Below are 22,894 nucleotides of genomic sequence, written 5' to 3' on the forward strand. Positions count from 1 at the left end.
CCAGTGCAGCGCCTCAACTGAAGGTCCTTCTTCTTCTTCGTCTTCATTCTTTGGCCGTAAACTTCTCAAAATCCCCAATTTTTGTTTTGTTATATGTAAACAAGGTTTCTGTAAACAGGGTTTAGTTGAAATCGGGTATTTGGATATGAATTTTTTTTTGCCTTTATTCTTCTTCTCTTCCCCTATACTTCCCAAAATCCTAATTTTTGTTTTTTTATACGTAATTTTTTTTTTTATGGGATTTCTCATAATGTCAAATTTCAATGTAATTTTTGTGTGAAAATTTTATTGCTTTTTTATGATGTCGTCTTGGTTGATTGACATTTGCTTATTTGAAATGGGTATGACATTTGCTTATTTGAAATTAGTATAACATAAAAGCCTCAAATTGGTTGTTGCAAATGCGAGGAAGATGGAGTGTTGTTAACTTTGTAGCAAGTGACTTCTTTTGTTTGAAATTTAATCTCATGTTTCTTGTATTTTCAGGTCAACATTAACAAACAGAAGAAAGAAGCATTCCAGATTCTTAAACCTGAATTGGATGTGGATCCTGAAAAGAATCCTCATTTTGATTCGGATGTGGGCATGAGTAAAAAAAATTTTGGGCCAAAGAGGATGGAAAATGGACAAGAGATGCTGAGCTTTTAAAATAAAGGTATTTATGGACGTCTAAACCATCCCTCAATTACAAAAAATCCCATACTGTATGTTTGCGTATTTCTAAGGGAACTACTTGCATGCCTACAATTTCAATCACGTATATTGAAGAATTTGATGATACTGATTTATGAATAAAGAACAAGATATTAAATCCATGCAACCAAATCCTAAAAATAGTCCCAGTTTTCCCTTACTTTAGGAATTCCAATGAAGATATGTACTTTACGAATTCCAATGAAGATATGTTGGGGCTGCACGCTTTTGTGTCGTTCTCAACACAACCACTTCAACATATTTCCCTTTACTTTTTTAACCCATTTGATCATTTTTTGAGTTATGTACCTGTCCTTTTGTAAAAAAAATTCCCACCTCTGTACAGAGTAAATTTGGAGAAGCACAAGCCAAAGAGCAAAGCAGTGCTGGATATAAATCCAATATGATAGAAGTAGGAGAGAGAGTTATCACCAAAGAAAAATCAAAGGATCCAATTCCAGAAATCAAGTAGTGGTAAGTAGATTGCCTTTTCATTTGTTGTGGCATCTGTCTGGTTGAATGGCTTGTATGAAGTAAATTGTTTTTGTACGGTACTTTGATCATATCAATTAGTCTAATGAAGTTTTGATACCTTTGATTGATTACAATGTTTGGTAATCCTAGTGTCGGATTACCCTTTTTTCTTTTTTTGTTTCACTTGATGTACTTGTTGGCTGTGAAAATGGATAGGTAGTTTCCTCATGTTTTGAAATTAAGAACGTTGGTAACCTACTTACTACTTTGGCTGCTAATTGATTAGTTTCAAATGCAAGAAAGGATTAGTTTCTAATGTTATAATTTTATGGTTCAAAAGGTGTATAGATGTCGCGGTTGATCACTCGTCGTCAGAGTGTGACCAATGAGCCTCCTGCATTATCAACATCTACTGCTCTAGGCGTGAGTGCTCCATTGATTGGGGAGCCTACACCCCTTACTGAGGCTATTCCTATGGCGTCCCAGGTGCCTGTCTCAGTGACATCATCAGTGTCGGTTCAGCCGCTTAGTGCACGACTGCCTCACTGACGCCGCCACGAGCCGGAGCCTTCTGATCACACTTCCTTGGCATCTAGAGTCGAGGGTAAGGCCTCCCAGCCAGGTAGTTTTTTCTAATTTTCAATCACTACGTTGTATTTTTCTTTTATCATTTAAAAATTATTATTTTTATGATGGTGAAAATTTACTGGAATGTGAAAATGTGATGGGGGTTATGAATTACTGTTATTTTACTGTTTTAAGGTTTTGGGAAATGCTATACTATTAGGGGAGGTTATGTCGAATTTTCTGTACAAATTTAAGCTCAGGGATTTCACCATTTAATTATTTTTGGCCAGCTAAAAAAGACGCCAGAGGGCCTAGTCGAATGTTGAAGGAGGCACAGAGCGTACGTCTAACCGGCTCCAGGATCAAGATTGAGTATGACCCGTGACATCATGGAACGGCTACCTCACAACAGCATAACAACGTCGCTAGTAGTTGTGGTGTTGTTATTAAACAAAATTGTCCTATGCAGTGGGAGTCTTGGGCAGAAATTCCCGAGAGGACGAAGAAACTAGTGCGAGAAACCTTGTCGGTTAGTGTATTAATTTTTAGCCTTTATCAATTTTTAAATTTTGTTTACAAATATTAAAAACCAAAATATATTATCTTAATATTATTAAATTTCTTACTATTATTTTATTATTTTTCATATTCGTAGGTCGATTTTGATCTTGACGACATATCCCCTGAGGTCATGGCCTACTTAGAGGAGACCTTAGCAAAATGGTACAAACATTGGAAGAACTATCTTCACACGCATTTTAAGCTATGGGATGATCCGGAGTTTGCTCGCCTACATGGTTGCCCAATCGAGTTGCAGGACCGGCCGGAGGATTGGAAGTGGCTCTGCAAACATTTTACAGACCCAAAATTTGCGGTATTTACATAATATTTTAATAATAATTTATTATTGTTTTAGTTATTTTTTTTAAGCTTCCTTTATTAATTTATTTTAAATAATCGCACTAACATGTATATTGTGTGTTTAACAGAAGAAATCTATTGATGTCAAGATAGCTCGGAACTCAAAAACACTTCTCCACCATTCTGGTTCGAAGCCTTTTTCGTATAGGCTTGAGGCACGACATCAGGTAAAAGTATATTAATTTTGAAAATTTATACAATTTACTTATTATTATTGATTAATAAAATTTTCTTAATGTTTTTTTCTTCAGGAGGGTTCTAAGTTCCCAGAGATCGACATGTTCGAGGATGTTTACGTTCGACCTGGTGATGAGACAGCTAAGCAGCTTCATGTAAGTATATGTAATTGTTATTATTCTTATATGTATGAATCGTTCAAATATTATTTATATTATGTTATTAAACATTATATGTTTTTTCCTTTATTATTACAGGATGCTATAGTGGAACAGCGCACTACTGTTCTTCAAGAAGCAACATCGCAACTTCCCCCGGAGACCTCGATCGAGGACGTCACGGTACTCGAGGATGCAGGTTTTCAGATCTTGACTAATATCATGGATCAAAACTTCGGTCGTCGTCATGGCAAAGTTGTTCGGTGTATGGGGAAAGCGCGAGTTCGTGAGACAGGTGCCTTTTCTTCCAGATCAAACACAGGAGGGGTGAGTGTATTGAAGGAGGAAATAACAACCCTAAAGGGTCAGCTTGCAGTCCAGAGCGAGCAGATGAGGGCCCGGGACGAGCAGATGAGGGCCCAGGGCGAGCAGATTAAGGCCCAGGGCGAGCAGGTGAAGGCATATGTCGGACATGTGAGAGACCTTGTACGAGCCATATAGACGTCCAGCCTCCAAATCTCACTACCAGTACCTGATCTTCCTACATCTTCGACCTCCAAGCCACTTTGCCCTACTGATACCTAGTAGCTTGATGTATCAAACTTAGAAGACTACTTGTAGTTTTTTCTTTTTTTTGTTTGGATACCTTGTTTGTATATTTTTATATATTTTATAACTAAATACTTTTCCTTGGTTAATTAATTATTGTTTAGAGTTTAATTAAGATATTTATTAAAAATTAAAAAATAATATTTTTGACCAAAACAAAAAAAAGAGGTTTGCGTGACAAAGATTCTACCTACGTCGTGCAAAGTGGCTTTGCGCGATGTAGGGGGATGCGTCGCACAAAGCCCTTTGCACGACGTCGGTAGAATCTTCGTCGCGCCAACCTTTTTGCGCGACGCATGCCTTGTGTCGCGCTAAGTGGCTTTGCGCAACGTATGACCTGCGTCGCGCTAAGTGGCTTTGTGCGACACATTGCGCGACGAAGATTCTACCTATGTCACGCCAACCTCTTTGCGCGACGTAGGTAGAATCTTCGTCACACAAACCCCTTCTGTCACTGCCTTGTCGCAACGGTTAGTGCGGGACGAAGGTGCGTTAAGTTAAGTTTTGCGCGACGTTTTTTGACTTTGTGCAACGAAGGACTTGCGTCGCGCAAAGTGTTTTTTGTACTAGACTAAGTGGTGAGATGTGAATTATTTTAATAATCATAATTCATGCTTGATCAATAAGGATGAATAAGTGCATAAAGGGACTAGGTTCAAAATCCTGGTTCAAATCAAAGAGGCAAGACTGGATAATGGTTGAGTTTCTGCTAAGGAAGGGATTAAAATGACAGAGAGAATATCCAAGTAAATGCCGAGAAGGCACAGTCTTATCACAATTCTACCGTAACAGATATGTTTAATTATCATGGGGTCCATCTTCGTAAATAGAAAAGGCTTTGCAACGTGAAAGCCTTTCAACTCAACAAATAACTCAAACGCTCTACGCGAAAACCCTTGTTATAAGTGAAACCCTTCTCACAGCTCTAAGAAAAATACTAACAATCCTAACCCTCATGTCAACACATCTTCAGTTTGGAGAAGTAAACAACACTGTATTGACAACCAATGACATCTTCATTTTAGATAAGTAAACATCACTGGAGCTGTAAAATCAAGTGATTCAAGAGCATCTTCAATTTGGAAATGTAAACAACACTGCTTCGGGTTGGTTGGTTATTTATCAAAGTCTCGACCGACAAAGAGTTCTCAATTCTTTCGTCCAAAAAGGGTACTTCATTATTGATTACCAAAAAAAAAGAGGTTACTTTATTAAATCCCCTAACGAAGTGAGGTGTTCTATAATTAGTTACACTGGTGCACTTCACAGTTTGGCATTCAAACAGCCGAACTCAAGGCCACATATTCGTTCCTCAACCATACGTAGTTGCTTAAGTGTAGAAGTCAGCAGCGTATTTGACACCACCACCACCATCATATCTATTCTACTCATCTGATCAAGCTAGAATTCAAGTTGGCACGTCCGCATTAACCAAAAAAACAAAAAAACAAAAAAACAAAAAAAACAAACGTAGTTAGTTCATAATCGGTTTTACATTACGTTTGCTTTATAATTTTTTTAATCAACAATATTTACAAATTATATATATATATATATATATATATTTTATATATATATATATATTTTATTTTTATTTATTTATTTATTTTTGATACAATGAAGCCAAAGCTTCTTAATCACATCCGCTAGCGGGTAGTCTCCCTCCGGCCGAGGAAAAGGAAAGAAAGAAAGAGTATTGAGTAAAAAGCCAAAATATCTTAACCACCGCCACAGTCGACAACTCCAAACATCAAACGTAGATCACACTTGTCCCTTCCCAGTCACGCTGGACCCACCAACTCATAAATCTTCCGCACACGTGTCAAATCCTTGTCATGGTTTGCATGGCACCACACCGCACCGCTAGTCCCCCCTCACTTTTATACACTGACCAACCTCTCCCTCGCCCCGCTGCTCTTTCTCTCCTCCTCTTCCTCCACCGTTTCTTAACTAAATCTAGCACTGTCGGTTTTGTTGAACCGGTTCTCTACCCTTCATGGCGGTCCAACATCAGTCCAGGTTGATGATTGGTAACTATACTGTGTCGTGGATATCGTTGTTTTTGTTTGTACTGGTCATCCAAGCTATAGGTGGAGGCCGAGCCGCCCGGTTGGAGCGGTGGGACTCTGGAATCCGGTTGCCATCCGAGAAGGATAAACCGGAAGATGTTCATCACAAAGAACCGGGTACAAGATGGGCGGTTCTTGTAGCCGGTTCAAACGGGTATGGAAACTACAGGCATCAGGTAAATATAATATTTGTGCTAACCAAGGAAAGTTTATTTCATATTTATTTATTTTATTTATTTTTTATGTTTTATAAATATAACAACTGAAATTTCTTTGTTCTTGGGGATTTACACTTTAATATTATCGTGTATATTCAGGCGGATATTTGCCACGCATATCAGTTACTGAAAAAAGGTGGGCTGAAGGAGGAGAACATAGTGGTATTTATGTACGACGACATAGCCAAGCACTCAATGAATCCGAGGCCGGGAGTTATCATCAACCATCCTCAGGGTGGTGATGTTTATGCCGGCGTGCCTAAGGTACAATTTTTATTTTTTATTTTTTGAAATCAATATATAACTATTTGTATATGCAGATAGATCATATATATCTAATATAGTGTGTGAATTCTACATTTAATATTGTATACTTTGGTGTGACATGGATATGGATAGATTTTTTTTTAATATGCTTTCTTAATTTTGAACCGTTCATTCATTTTGTAAGTAATTAACAGTGGGTAGGGGAGCTTAGGTTTTTTTCTAACCACAGAGTGGTGAGCTAGTAGATTGGTAAGGACAAATCAAAAGCTAACACAAAATTAAGATGAGGACATTCAAACTTTCATTTGGCCCTACTTATGCTTTTCTTTTAGTATTTCTTTGTTCTTAAACTAATTAAAAGGATTTGACGTTCTTTCAGAAGATAAAAGAATATTAACAAGTCTGTCGTGCATATCCAAATCAAATTTTGCAGATGCCGAACCAAAAAAGAAAAAGATAAAAGCCTAACATATTCCATGGTTTAAAGGGGATTCCTGTGGGCTGAGCTTAAAAAGCAGTATCACTGCGGCAGTGTTTCATGTTTGACATTTTGGTTTAAACAACCTTTTAGGGAGTTTTTGATTAGACGTGTAAACAGGTCGGGTTTATTGGGTTTGGATTGGATACCTGATCCGTTAAGTTAGCGGGTCGTCCAAATTCGACCCGTTAAGCTAACTGGTTATCCATTTCACCCGTTAACAATTATTATTATTTTATTTTTTTTGCATAGAGTTTATGTTTTGTTGTTAAGACTTGACTGAAATTACTAAAACATCCTCAACTAACGGATGCTAACGGGTTGACCCAAAGTGACCCGTTATTTAACGGGTTGTTAACGGGTTCACCCGTTAGCGACCCAACCCGTTAAGCATCCACTCAAATACTAATATTAACGGGTCGAGTTAACGGGTCGGGTCCAAAATGCCAGGTCTACTTTTGATAACCATTTTATTACTTAGGCAGTGTTTCAATTTCTGTGCTTAAGATACGGGGAAATGACTCAAATGGGAAATGAAGAGCGGGGAAGGATTAGTTTTTCAAGATTTCATTTTCAATCATCCTTCTTTATTTTTTTCCTCATCCTGATCACCATCCCTCTTTACTCTTTTTCTCCATATACTTTTTGCATATCAAGATAAGATGGAATCAAACTCTTCCTTTTTAACCCAAAACAGTCCTTTTCTTTTGGGTGGTGCTATTCACACACTAATTTTTACCTCCCACATACCTCTTGTTAATTTTTGTCCTTTGATTTTCTTCAATTCATTCGATCCAATAGTAGGAAATTGAGAAGGGTGTGTGTCAAGTAAAAGAGGTGTGCAGATAGGATAACCTTTTCTTTAAAGCAACTCCAAAATGCTGCTAAGAACATTCTTTCATTTTGTTTGGAAAACTAAGATCTATATATCCATGATAAGTTAGATTATATATTTGTCATGTCAGTTGTGTGTACAAGGTTTCGCTTCTCTTACTTTCTTCCCTTCCCTTCTTGTTCTTTATACGATACAACCATAAGAGTAAGAGAGGATCAAATTGCCATGATGGCGTCTCGACACAATAATTTAATAACATGTGGAATAAGATCCATCAAAGTCCTTTTCCAGGATGTTCTTAATCATTGGAGTTGCAAGTTGCTTTTTGCCTTTAGTCTCATTCACATTTTTGCACCAATGGTTCTAGTAGGAGAAGACGATTAGTGCAAGAAAACAAGGTGGTATTGCAGCATCCCTATTAATGTGTGACCTATGTTTCTTGTGTAATTTAAGCTTTGCTTTTTGAATGCTTTGTGGATGCTTGAGAAGGGGATTTTTTTAACCCTGAAAAAGGGAGTTGTTTGGCACTTCGAATAAAATTATCATTTTACCCTTTATGTTCTACTTTGTTTTTTCTAAATGTTTTCATGATTCAATTTTATTTATGGTGGCCCTTTGCATTCATAAACTAAATTCGGAAGTTTGACAAAATAATTGGTTATTTGAAGAGTATTTTCTGAGTTATTACCCTTATTGAATTTTTGTGTTTAATTTAATTAATCTCCAATCCCCAAAATCTTTGGGTTGAAAAAAGAAAAATTTTATTCTTGTGATTACAAACTTGTCTTGTATTTTTTTTATAGTTTTGGGTTTTTTGGTGAAGCATGAGGCCCAAGCTAAAGTAACAGAAAATAGCCTGGACCAAAAACACCAAGATGGTTCTCAAACAAGGTATTTAATGAAGAGCCCAAGGCCTAATTTTTGAGAGCTACTAGACCCATCCCATTGTCCTATTTATCCACCCACATTATAATTCCACCCACCATAAAAAGTTAAAAATTTAAAATGCTATTTTCCCACCCACTTTTATTCCTAAAGTATCCTCATTAGCACTATTGCTCCGCGCTTGTCTTTAAAATTATTGTACCAGTGGAGAAATAATTTTAGAGCATTCAGTGACATACTTTGCACCATTTTTTTTCTACTGAACAAACTCGAAACCCTTTACAGAAGATTATCCTTCCTTGGTTCTTCCACATTTGTGTATAAAAATATCAGCATCTGATATCCATTGTTGAAATATCAATTCATTCTGATATCCATTCATTCTGATATCCATTGTTGAAATATCCAACCGAAACAAAATCATTAAACTTGAACCAGAGAGTGGCGGGAGAAAGTGGAGAAGAAGCAAACTCTGGTTGCTTGGTTTTTGGGTTTGTCTTCTTCTTCGCGATTTTTATGAGAATTAATTTGCAGTAAACGTAGAAAATAGTGTGGAACCAGAACAATTTCAAGTTGAGTCGCACTGGGATTTTATGGGGTGAGTTAAGGCTTAAGGAAAGATAAATCGTTTGTGAACAGAAGGTTATCTTTGCAAGTGGTCCCTTACCACATAGCGGTGGAAAGGTGTTGAGCCTTTTGCATGACGGCATAGGTTCAGACACTGTCGATGGTTAATCTAACAAAATTTATTGTTTATCAAAAAAAAAAAAAAAAAAAAAAAAAAAAAAAAACAAACAGAGGGTTATCTTTTAAGGTCTTTATCGGTCATTTTACAAATGAGCAAACTTGTAATTAGAAATTTTATTAAAAGTGGATGGGGAAATAAGAAACTGGGGTGGGAATAACAGCACTTAGAACAGTTGTTAGCGTACGCTGTACAAAGATTCTACCGGGAACAAATCTCAGTACTTCACGCAGAAGATTTTTGTGCAATTCTAGTGTTAACTTAAAGCTGCTTGAGAACTACGCCCTTTTTGCATTTTAACATAAGTCTTAATTTAGAACATTGCGTGCATTAACAAATGTAGTTTGCATATTATTGTAGTCATAGTCGGTCACTTAATTGGTAATAGTTGAGCTACGTCTACTTCGAATTCCATATGTTTGTGAATAATTTATTTTGGATCAACTGCTTTAGGATTACACTGGTGAGCAAGTAACTGCCGCCAATCTGTATGCAGTCCTCCTTGGGGACAAAAAGGCCGTGAAAGGCGGAAGTGGGAAGGTTGTGGATAGCAAACCTAATGATAGGATCTTTTTATACTACTCAGATCATGGGGGTCCTGGTGTCCTTGGTGAGTTCACTACCTCTTCTTTGACATCCATGGTACCATTGTTTTATTTATTTTTGGTTACATATATATTACATAGGAGAGACCGAACACTTCCCAACCTCCCACCGTAGCTCACCACTTGTGCTAACTCAACTTATATTGTGAACACTACTTCATCATGGGTTGTTTCATACGCATACATAGTATAGGGTTAGATCTTGTCCTATTTTCTTGTTTTGGTTTGCAAGTGGTTAGGTTTGTCACATAGCATGTTAATTCATGTGATCTGAAGTTGGAATCCGATTGAGTGGAGATGTTGCCGTCATCTTGCCAACCTTACTGCTCACTTGAGAAAAGCTGTAAAATGAGAGTAAGACTTACCAATTTACAATATGATTGTAGGGATGCCAAACATGCCTTTCCTTTATGCCGTGGATTTTATTGAGGTTTTGAAGAAGAAACATGCATCGGGGAGCTATAAAGAGATGGTAAGTAGATCACTTTTTATTCTCACTTCCTTTGGTATTCAAGGTTAAGACAGTTAAGCGCATGAGCACAATTGCATTATGTGCAGGTTATATATGTAGAAGCTTGTGAGAGTGGGAGCATATTCGAAGGCATAATGCCGAAAGACCTGAACATTTATGTGACTACAGCATCAAATGCACAAGAGAACAGCTTTGGAACTTATTGTCCTGGGATGGACCCCCCACCACCACCTGAATATATCACTTGCTTGGGCGACTTGTACAGTATTTCTTGGATGGAAGATAGGTATGCATTCTTGGTCTTTCGAAGATGGGAAATAAATCTGTACCGTCAAATTTCTAAATAATTAAGAAACTAATTTGACTATAAGTTATTCGAAAAATAAAAACAAACATATGTACATGGTATAGTGGATATTGTTTGGGGCATATGTTGAACAAAGTATGCAGGATTTGTAACTTCTATATGACCTTGTATAAGTCTATTTTATTAAATCTCCTTTTTCTTGAACATTCAGCGAGAGGCACAATCTGAAAAAAGAAACAATTGAACAACAGTATCAGGCGGTGAGCTTACAATATCTGAACTCAACTTTTTGATTCTGGACCTAATGTACAAGCCGACCATTAAATTAAATTGAATTCCAATATGCATGCGTGAGTTGTTGCAGGTAAAGCAACGGACTTCCAATTCAAACAATTACGATGTGGGATCGCATGTGATGGAATATGGGAGCAAAAACATTACACAAGAAAAGCTGTATTTGTACCTAGGTTTTGATCCTGCCTCTGTGAACTTGCCTCCTAACAACGGCCAATTAGAAAAGCCTATGGAAGTTGTCAACCAGAGAGATGCAGAGATTTTCTACATGTGGCAAATGGTGAGCTTCTTCCCACAATTTCTTTTCCACTATCACATATACAAGTACAAGTACAAAAAAAATTGTTCTACATTTAGATTTATGGTGAGGTTACCGTTCAATAATTACTTGTGTTTTACAGTACAAAAGATCAGAACGTGGATCTGGAAAAAGTAGAGAAATCCTCAATGAGATCAAAGAAACAATGAGGCATAGGACTCACTTGGATGCAAGCATTCAGTTCATTGGAACATTTCTCTATGGACCCGGAAAAGGTCCCTCTACACTCAATTCTGTGAGAGCTCTTGGTCAACCCCTTGTGGACGATTGGGGATGCTTAAAATCTATGGTAATGACTTATCCTAACCCTTTTGATTAATCAATTGTACAGTTTCAAGATTTAATTCCAAGGTTAAATTTTGAATTACAGGTTCGTGTGTTCGAAACACACTGCGGGTCATTGACTCAGTATGGCATGAAACATATGCGCGCATTTGCCAGCATCTGCAACAGCGGAGTATCTGAAACCGAAATGGCGGAAGCTTGTTCTGCTGCCTGCAACGGTTATGAAGTTGGCCAGTTGCATCCTTCGAACAAAGGCTATAGTGCCTGAACGTTGAAAATATGCAAATCATAAAGATGTCACACACATGCTATCGTAATAGTGTCAATATGCTTGTTGCTAAATGTAGAATCTAAGTCTAAAATTGTAAGGATATTATGTATTGCAAGAATGTTATGTTTTAATTTTGCGTTTAGTGGGTACAAGAAGAGATGCGGATCAAGTGGTAATGATATGGTGGCCGAGTTGAGATTCTAATTTTCTCAGAACGCACGAATGTAGCGATGCTGGATCAGCATCTGCGAACAGTTCTATTGGTTTATTTCCATTTGGTGAAGGAATCGAAACAACTACAATCGTATCAGAGGTTGAGTTGCCTCGGATTTGTGGCACTCCTACGTTGCTTTCTCCTTACCTCTCGTTCGTAGGGGTTCCATTTTTTGTTCTGTGTAATATCCTTTCGTTAAGGTATTTTGAGGGAACCAAACGTTCACCATCAAGGGTAGGATCTAACTTTAGGTCTTCAAAAACAATTAGTGTGGGGACGAAAGGGCCATTACCCAACTTGCATCTTGAGATAAACCAGTGCATATTTCTTGTTCTTGGTATGGTCATTTTTTGGCTCTATGGATATTTCTCTTTGGTTAGAAACCCCTATTTTCTTTACAGAGAACTTTCTTGCCCCTGTTTACATGAAAATACCATCTTACCTTGTAATGTTACAAGGGCTGTGGATTTTCTTGAACTATTTCAAATATTGAGAAATATTGCTTGGTCATTGTTGTGGGATACAAATGTGATTAGTTGCGAGTAAAAAACGGATTCTGGGTCATAATAACCATTTTGTTTTTACATTTTTTTTTCTTTTTTTAAAACTGAAATCTTGTTTGGTAATTACGTTAACAAATTGCGTGTGAGTTAATATCCTAATGGATAGGTGTTAGGTTTTTATCTACATGTCCTGGGTTAAAAACTCCTCCTCTTCGGTAAGTTATTGTAATATATAGTTTCAAACTCTATTTCCTCCCCTTACGAATAGGAAAAAAAAAAAATTAAAAAAAAAATTACTTTATGGAAAATGAAAACCAAAATGCTATTTTATGGAAAATTAAAAACCAAAAAGTGAAAACTTAAGGAAAATTTTAATAAAACTGAAAGTAATTATTAACCAAGATATCAGTTTTCAGTTTTCTAATAAGTAAAAACTAAAAATAAAATGATTATTAAATGCTTCTAATAATTTACAATGGCAAAGCCACACAGAGGCGCAAGAAAGTGCTATAGCACCTTCGGTTGTCGGAAATTAACCCTAAGAACGAGAATCTGTCCCTCTGGTTCCTCTAAACCTGAATGGAAACCTGCAATTCTGTTTATTGTTGCGTTGTTCAGCAGCCGCTGCTACCCGCATCAACCTGCTCTACTCATAATCATTGTTACGAGTTGAATATGTCGTAGCTTGCTTGATGTCTCCTTCTACAATTTGTCCTTGCATTGGAGTTGTTTTGTTTGCTGTAATTTGTTTTGCGAATTGAAGAAATGCTAGACTTGGCATTTGTGTCGTGTTAGTTAAATATCAGAGTGTGTCATAACCAAGACTACAAAATAATAAGAATATTATTAAACAAACTAAAAAGCCGAAACGGCTACATAACCCTAGGCTAAATTGTGACTAACTTGTTCTAATAACAAGCATACTATTTATAATAAACTAACCCTAACCCTAAAAGGTAAGAAACTGAAACCCTAATGCTAATGGGCTAAGCCTACAAAACGAAACATTCAAATAAACCAAAATACTAATATTTTCCAACATCCCCGTCAAACTCATGACGGTATACGACATGAGTTTGTAAACAAGCAGATGCGAACTGGCTCTGTTAGATGGATTGGCATGCAACTTGATTGGACTTGACTTGACTAGCGAACTGGCAAACTTGACTTGATTAGATTGGCAAACTGATTCTCATTCAGATTGGCTAGTGTTGAGACTATGGAAAGAACCCGTCACTAAACAGACGAGATTTCCATATCTCAAGTGTAGCAATGAACAAACACAAACACTATCACTTGAGTGGTCATAATTCCAAGCACTCGAGTGTACGAGAACTCCAATACAATTAAAAAAAAAAAAAAAAAAAAAAAAGGGGGGGTGCGGGGGGTGGGGGGGGGGGGGGCAAAGACAATAATTACTAACAGCAGTTGCAAACAGTTCTATGGGCGCGACTTTTGGTTGCAGCGGCAGGATGACGACATCGTGTGATGGCGATGGGATTCTGGTGCAGCGGTGAGTGATCGGGTTTGTGCAGGTGTGCAGCAACATATCAGCTTCTGGGTTGGGTTACAGCTGGTGAGACGGCACAGGTTGTTGAGGCAGAATCTGGTGCGTGGACTCGACTGGTTTGGCCGCAAGCGGTGACTACAGCTCCAACTTCAGTTTTTTATTGTTGGTTTTTTTGCTAATTAAACCAACGACGAAAACTAGCATACAAACTGACAAATAAAATACCAACCCGACCAAGCAGATTAAATAAAAGACCAACTAGATTGAATATAGTGTGTTATAACCAAGACTACAAACTAATAATAATATTATTAAACAAACAAAAATGCCAAAACGACTATATAACCGTAGCTTACATTGTGACTAACTTGTTATTGACCGAATAACAAACATGCTATTTATAATAAACTAACCATAATCCTAAAAGGTAAGAAATTGAAACCCTAATGCTAACGGGCTAAGCCTATAAAACCAAATATTCAAATAAACCAAAATACTAATATTTTCCAACAGTGTTTTCCATGTTGATATTGTTTTCGTGTCATACTTGATACCTTAATGGGTCGTGTCGTGTAACACCTGTTAAAATGAACGTGTAATATGACCTGACCCAACTCGACTCGCTAATATTAACAAATAATCTGACCTGCTAATTTAAACCAACAAATAATTAAATGAAAAACATAATACTAAATTCGTATATACATACCACACTGTCACATAAATATTACTTCAGAATATAAAAATACATTTGTCTTTCAAGTATCACATAAATATTAATTAATGTAGAAGTGTGAATATATATATATATATAGTTTTATAGTGGCGAATGTCAAAGTTGAGTGTAAATATATATATGCTCGTAATGACAAGCTTTGCAACATTTATGAAGGGCTCAACTTTGACATTCGCCACTATAATCACATAAACTATAGATCGAAATTTAACGGTTGATTGTCATTTACATTTACGATCCATTCTTCTCACCAAACCTTTTTTTTTTTTTTTTTTCTTTTCAAAACATGATCTTTTAAAGGGTGCAGGAAGATGAACAGTTCGCATCGTTGTTATTACATTCAAAGTTTTACTGTTAGTGAAAATATTGTTAGGAGTTTATAAAATCTCTAGACACTATACAAAATCAACTTATATTTTAGTTAACCATAAATATCAGAATATGATATTAACGATCCGAACCGTTCACTTATGTATATTCGTTAAAAGGTCATGTTGTCAAAATGAAAATTTGAAAAATGAATGTGAGAAGAGTAAGGCGCAAACGACAATTGATCCGAATCGTTCAACTTTCTTACATTCGTCACACTTCTACAATAGTTATTATGAATTTTATTAATTTTTCACTAAAAAAAAAACACTATTCATCAGGGTTTAGATGGTTTTAAAAAAGGGAGTTTTAACGAAAAGCTCATGATACTATTCACTTTAACGAAAAACCACATTTTTACACTAAAAAGTTAATCTGGTACTATTCACTTTACCCTTTATTTTGTCCTTATCATTAAAACTCAAAGTTTTCAAACCATTTTCATTAGTTTTCCTTTAAAAAAAATCTAAATGACGATGTGTGACAGCCCGTTCCGGATTTTCGAACCGTAGGGGTGAAATGACGATTTTGCCCCTATTATGGTTGTTTCGTTGTGTGGTTGTTTTTGGGTGTTGCTTGGCTGGTTTTGGACCACACACACTCTTCCACACCCCCTCACCCTTTTCCCTGTCCCGTATCACTGTCCATTTCCCTCTCTCTCTCCCATTTCTATCCCCATATGTACGGACACACCCAAAAACCATTGAAACCTTCACACATCAAGAAAACAAATTACATATTCGTGCTCGTGAGGTCCTTGGGATTTCAACCATACCCATTTCAGGTAAAGATACCTTCGTTTTCACGTCGAACTTGGGATATCCCGATTTGGTCACTGTTCATGCACACGTTAATTCTTGTGTTTTTGGGAATTTCAAGCTTATAGGAAGCTTGGTGAGGTCCTTAGGAGGCTCGGGGTGGTTCATTTGAAGGTTTTGGACGTCGGGATCGTGAGTTACAAGCTTGGCCGGAGTTGGTTTTATTTTCTCGGCGAGATTCCATGGGTTTTAGTGCTTGAAAGGGTATGGATTTGTTCCTCTTGTTGTAAGCTTCATTTTGGTACCAATTTTGTGAAATTTGGTTGTAAAACGAAGAAGATATGAAGCTTTGAAATTTTCCTGGTTTTCCAGCGCCGTCGACGGCGCCGGAGTTTGGCCGGAGAAGACGACGGAATATTCCGTCAGTTTGGACGGAATATTCCTAACGGCGTTAACAGAATCTTTTAGAGTTAACGGAATATTCCTGACGGCGTTAATTGACGCCGTCAGTGTGACAGGCACGTGCCTGCGCATGGGCGGTGCGTGTGGCCGTGCCTTGGCTGGTGCGTGGGGGCGTGTGCGGCGTCAGAAAATTTTTCTAAAAATATGGGGATGTTCCTGAGGTTGAGTAGATCACGTTGGTGTATTCATACACCCCATTTGAGCATTGTATGAGAAGTTATTTCGTGATGTTGGTTATGTGTTTTAAAATTAATGATTTTATAGTTGTTTCGCATATATGTGAGACCTATCCCGAGGACAAGCGCGGTCACTCGAGGCAAGGGGGTTACGACCCTTCTACATACCAGTGAGTGGGCTTTTGGTTTTCCGTATATACCTATATACTTATACTTTTCCCAGAAAGTGAAATGAAACGTTTATACGTTTATATGCCATGCTTATTGTTTGCCATTTATTTACGCATTATTAGTTGCATATGTATATATGTTTGGTGTTGCGGACGCACAGGTAAGTACCAGGTGAGTTATGATTTATGTTTATGTTCAGTAGTGATTTGAGATGCATAGAGAGCCCATAACCTGCACCCCCGGTGTTAGTGCTCCCGCCCAGAGTTGGTACAGTCCTTCACGTGATGTTCACCTCCCGCACCACACGCTCATCTTGGATCCAAGTTAGGTGCACAGTCCTGTCGTACATACCACTTTAGGTGGTTCCGACTCGTAGGTGACCCGCGATTATTCGCCCAGCCTTCACGTGATCGTAGCACTTGAGCGTACTTATATTACACCCAGTCCTGTTGTACAGACCACTTTAGGTGGTTCCGACTCGTGTGCAGGTATAGTTAATGAGATGGAGATTTGAGCTCTAGATTCAGCCGTACAGGTCACGTTAGGTGACTCCGGCTGACAGATTACATGGCATTGATTTGACATTCCTGAGCACTTGCATTCTATTTAGAGACATTTGACATGGCATATTTCCGAGCATGATTTATATATATATATATATATATATATATGTATATTATGTTTTCTGTGAAGTATACAGGTTTTACGGCGAGGGGTTAGAATCTTGTTTATGAAATGGTTTTTGAAAAGCTTTGTTTTTGCCCACTCACACTTTTTGTTTTGCGCCCCTCCAGGTTCTAGTTGGCTAGCACTTTTGGTGGCTCCCCAGAGGATTTCCCCGGCATATCTGACAGATTATCACCAGTGTAGGACCACCTTTAGGTGTGTTTATGTAGTGTTGTTTCTCCTGGACTGCAAGGTCTTCGTGCTCTGAACTTTGTTTTTCACACTTACGTTTGCACATGTATGTTCTTACTTTGTGTAAAGCTGATTTTTATTTATTCGTACTTTTATTATTATTTTATTAGCTTCCGCACTGTGCACATGGTTACGTCACTTCCACGTGACGCCCAGCATGCCCTGATCTCGATCGGGGTGTGTCACGATGTAACCATCATATACGCGTGGAGGATTCAATCACGAGTGTTTATATATTCTTTCATATTTTTCACATTTGTATATTAATTATTGTGAATTTTTATTTATTTTGAACTCCCCTAAAATTCCTATTAACGAGGGTTTGTAGGGTTTTAAAAATTCAAACGACAATTTACCCATCTCAAAATGTCGAGAATGCAATCACGAGCATTTACATATTGTTTTCATATTTTTCGCACTTGTAAATTAATTATTTTAAATTTTTAATGTGTTTGGTATTTTTAAATTACTTTGATATTTTTATTTTTTAATGTGTTTTATAATGTTTTAATCTCACTTGTAAAAGGGTAACATTTGTGTATATGATTGTATGAGAGAGAGTAAAAAACTTTATTAGGTCGTTGACTCTAAAATTAAAAGTCTGTCCTTTTGCCTATATTAGTAGATTTGAATTTATCCCAATAATGATAATAAGAAACTCTCATAATAAAGATAAATAAATAAATAAATAAAACTTAAAATTTTTAACTTATATAGAATAATAATACAATAATACATATTTAATATAGGGTGATTTTGTGTAAAATCAATAAAAAGTTACAATATTAACAATACATCAACAATATTTATGTTAATTATAAATATGTCAATTATGTCTAGTAATACTTAAATGCACTTAAAATAAACAAAAAATTACAAAATTTGCCACTACAGTTGACACCCACGTCAGCTGATACTCCATTTCTCATAGTTTTTTCTATTTTGCAATAAGTCAATACGGATTTTGTTTTTTTAATTTGGATTTAGACACTGTGTTGCAGTGACCATTTACTGGTTTCGTTTTCTCCATCACTCACATGCCTCTTACATGTTCCTTTTTACATTTGGATTCAGACACTGCAATGCAGTGTCCGTTTCCTGGTTCAGTTTTTTTACTTTTGGATTCAGGTGCTGCGTTATAATGTATTTCATGGTTTTATTTTTTCCATCACTCACACATCTCCTACGCCCCATATCTCGTGCGACTCCTGATTTTTACATTTAGATTCAAACACTGTAATGTGCAGTGTTTGTTTCCTACTCTATTTTTTACATTTGTATTTAGACACTGTAATGCAGTGTCCATTTCCTAGTTCTATTTTTTACATTTGGATTTGAACATTGCATTGCAGTTTCAATGTCCTGGTTTCTTTTATTTATTTATTTTGTTGAGCAAACTCCTCCATATAAACCAAGGGTGAGAGAGTGATAGAATATACATGTTTTAACTATTTAATTATTTATAAGATTAAGATCATCTCTAAATCAATTATATATTGGGGATAGAAATTCAACGGCCAAAACCTTTTCCTATTCTGCTCTTTCTTCTTCTTCATCTTTGAGATTTCTTTTTACTGTAACTTTATTTATCTCTTTATAATTCTTCCATAGTTATGAAAAAGAACTCTGTAACCAATAGACATCGGTTTGGACGGCCCTTCTCTTTGTTGTTTTGTTAAGGTCAGCTGATATTTTAGGGTTAATGGACCTGCAATTTAGGGATGTGGCGGTGCTGGGGCTGATTTTAGGGAGTGTAAGGTGAGGAACCTACAATGGGGGTTGTGGGTTGTGGCTGTGTTGTGGCTGATTGTGAGGTGAGGTTGAATTTGATCTGGAATTTGGGGGGCAAGTGGTTCGAGGTTGAGAGCTTCGAAGTGAGGGAGAAAGAGAAGAGTTTAAGGGAATAGAGGAAAAAGAAGAGATTTTGGCCGTTAGATTTGTATCAATTGATGAGATCCATCGGTTTGGAGGATCCCTACGAAACTAATCCGGAGAGGATCTAAATCCTTATTTATAATAGTTTAAAGCCCATATGACATTTATAAAGAGAGTGTCACGCCCCAGACCCAAGGTCGGTGAAAAAAATAACCCCTCGCCTGGCGCGCGAGTAAAAGGAAAAAGAAATACGAAAAACTAAATTTCTCTTATAACAATAATCTCGATAATCCTTACATGATGTACAAAATACATAAAATCCTTAAATTCCCTCATCTAACACTATCGTAAATCGTCTACAACATGTCCGCTTCACCCCAACCTATCCATGAGCCTGCAAGTCACCCAGCAGAAAATCCACTAATCCAACACCCAGCTGAGTTGACAACAGGCTGATGTTAGCCATATGCACTAATTTTTTTTCTTGTCAGGTGTGGGGGAAACACATGTGAGTGGGCACATATTACTCGACAACGTGCAAAAGAGGGGCCCGGGTTGGCAATGCACTAAAGGGACGAGGGACAAACACAACGTGGTGCGGCGATGACCATTGGATTTCCAGCGATCAAAAAATTTTGAAATTCAAAACCAATGGCTAGTGACGTGACAAAATCTGGACCATTCGATTTCCAAATTAACAGTCTAGGTTTTTTTACCCAAAAAAAAAAGTCAAAAATCTTACCGTTGACCATGTGTCCAATTTTAGCTGTTGGATTTCAATCTTTTTGAAATCCAAGGATCCAAATTAATTAACTTAATAAAAAAAAATTTAAAAATACAGAAAAAATAAAATGAAAAATTATTATTATTTTTTTTTTTCATTTTTCTATAAATACCTAATCATCTTCATCCACTTTACACTATATTTCAGTATTTTCAATACTTTCAACCAAAGTTTTCATGTGCTTTTATTTTCATAGTAGTATAGGTCGGCCAAAAGACTCGGTGCTACGTAAAACAATAATAAAATAATTTGAATGAAGATTAACTCTGCAGATATAACTAAGCATTTGAATGCATGGAGATGTGTCAAGTATATACGTGAAGAGTGGCTTAAGAGCTGTCAAACCTTCATGCCTGTAGCTAACACCTCATGCAAGTAGACTTCTATCCCCAGGGCTCATAACCACACACATATGAGGGCTATGAATAATTAGGCCACATGGTGGCGTTTCATAAGATAGGAATGCAATTGATGATAGAGAGGTTGACAAGTGGAAGATGATATGGAATTAAATAAACCAATAAATCTTAACTGGTAAATATTCACCATTGTTGGAGATGTCAAATTGTCAATGGCATGTAATATGATGTGGCTACTGAAGTATAAAATGCAATGAGTGGCCATTTGGATAATAACGTATTATTACCAAATAAATATAAATAACAAACTTAAATAAAATATACTAGTAAATGAGACTATGACATGTATGTAAAATATCACAAAACTTTTAAATTAAAAACTCAAAAATAGTACGGGATTTGACAGAAAGAAAGAGACAGAAGGATATAACAGTTAAGTTTTAATTATTTATAATGATTTAAAGTTTATATGACATTTATCATTGACCTATACCTAATTAATAAAAATATATTATTGATTAAGTAAAAAAAAAAAAAGTCATTGATATATGACTTACTAGTAAGGCTTTTATTGATTTTTGGCTAAATTACCTTTTAATATACAATATATACACTATAGCTATTTTATTATAGTAAGTTTTTTTAGTAGTTTAACTTTAAAAATCATCAAAATATTTTTTTTTAATGAGTCGAAACGAGTCACCTACGTGTAAACCCGACAATGACTCATTTTTTACGGGTTCTTAACGAGTGACCTAATTAGTTATTGCGTTGATTTTAAATCCATTATTTTGTATCGTATTAACGGATCGTGTATTTATCATATCTAAAAAATGCCCAATAGGAAAGAAAGAAAAGAAGGTAAAAAAAAAAAAAAAAAAAAAGAAAGGAAAAGGAAAAAAAAAAGAAAAAAGTTAGCTGTTTGTTTGTGAGGTCCACACGGGTAAGGAGGAAAAATTTGTTGGTTTTTTTAGTTTTTAAGGCCCACGCAAAAGTTATATTGTTTGGGTGTTGTTGGCCACTCGAAAGTAAGGATGATAATTCTAATCGTTAAATTCGATAATTGTTGATAAATGCTTGATTGGAATGAATTTTGGTATGAAAATTAGGGTATATTTTGGATATGGGGAAAACCATGAATATTATTTGGTTATGGATATGGTTATTAGGGTTTCGAATTCGTATTCATCCTAAAATCTGACCGGAATAATATATTAAATAATTTAAATAATATTGATACACCCCGACCTAAAATGTCCACTAGGACCCCGAATCGAGCTGTGCTGGCCGACACCTGGATGGTGATGAAACCACATAAAGTGCGATAGTGTATAAAATGTGAATAAATTAAAACCTAAAAGTGCTTAAGTACACGAGTGCGCGATGAGCGGGTCTAGACTCATTTCACGCGTGATACAGAGCAGACACCTGGAAGGTGATGAAGCCATAAAGTGTGATAGTGTATAAAATGTGAATAAATTAAAACCTAAAAGTGCTTAAGTACACGAATGCGCGATGAGTGGGTCTGGACCCATTTCACGCGTGATACAGAACATAGGTATAGTACAGTAAGGTAAGATAATGATTATACCATCAAAGAAGACATATGTACTGAAAAGTGTCACGAATCCCTCGTCGATATAAAACTTTGCTGTTATTGTGAGATCCCACATCGCCTAGGGGAGTGATCCTTATATGTATATTCTCATTCCTACCTAGCAGGAGGCCTTTTGGGAGCTCACTAGCTTCGGGTTTCGTAGGAACTCCGAAGTTAAGTGAGTAGCGCGAGAGCACTCCCATGATGGGTGACACATTGGGAAGTTCTTGTGTGAGTTCCTAGAAACAAAACCGTGAGGACGTGGTTGGGACCCAAAGCAGACAATATCGTGCTACGGTGGTAGAGCGGGCTCGGGATGGGAGTGATCCTTATATGTATATTCCCATCCCTACCTAGCACGAGGCCTTTTGGGAGCTCACTGGCTTCGGGTTTCATAGGAACTCTGAAGTTAAGCGAGTAGCGTGTGAAAACATTCCCATGATGGGTGGCCCATTGGGAAGTTCTCGTGTGAGTTCCCAGAAACAAAACCGTGAGGGCGTGGTCGGGGCCTAAAGTAGACAATATCATGCTACGGCGGTGAAGCGGGCCCAGGATGTGGTGGACCCTGGGCTGGGATGTGACAATTTTGTATTAAAGTCTAACCTTGATTTTGTGTGTGCCGACGAGGACGTCGGGCCCCTAAGAGGGATGGATTGTGAGATCCCACATCGCCCAGGGGAGTGATCCTTATATGTATATTCCCATCCCTACCTAGCACGAGGCCTTTTGGGAGCTCACTGGCTTTGGGTTTCGTAGGAACTCCGAAGTTAAGCGAGTAGCGCGCGAGAGCACTCCTATGATGGGTGACCCACT

General features: G+C 37.0%; 1 protein-coding gene across 1 annotated transcript; it reads left to right on the forward strand.

Annotated features, from left to right (window-relative positions):
• Positions 1-5,495: 5,495 nt before the first annotated feature.
• LOC137723157 (legumain) lies at positions 5,496-11,987 on the forward strand. The gene is made up of 9 exons (XM_068462330.1): positions 5,496-5,844; positions 5,986-6,150; positions 9,550-9,706; positions 10,088-10,173; positions 10,260-10,459; positions 10,692-10,740; positions 10,845-11,054; positions 11,176-11,382; positions 11,464-11,987. Exons 1-9 carry the CDS (start codon positions 5,596-5,598, stop codon positions 11,644-11,646), a joined length of 1,506 nt encoding a protein of 501 aa, XP_068318431.1. The 5' UTR covers positions 5,496-5,595; the 3' UTR covers positions 11,647-11,987.
• Positions 11,988-22,894: the final 10,907 nt, after the last annotated feature.

Source organism: Pyrus communis, chromosome 17, assembly GCF_963583255.1.
Source record: "Pyrus communis chromosome 17, drPyrComm1.1, whole genome shotgun sequence".
NCBI classification, from domain to species: Eukaryota; Viridiplantae; Streptophyta; class Magnoliopsida; order Rosales; family Rosaceae; genus Pyrus; species Pyrus communis.

Coding starts and splice junctions, on each gene's coding strand:
- LOC137723157 (XM_068462330.1), top strand. CDS start 5,596: ATGGCGGTCCAACATCAGTCCAGGTTGATGATTGGTAACTATACTGTG. Junction 5,845..5,985: donor ATGGAAACTACAGGCATCAG/GTAAATATAATA, acceptor GTGTATATTCAG/GCGGATATTTGCCACGCATA. Junction 9,707..10,087: donor TGGGGGTCCTGGTGTCCTTG/GTGAGTTCACTA, acceptor ATATGATTGTAG/GGATGCCAAACATGCCTTTC.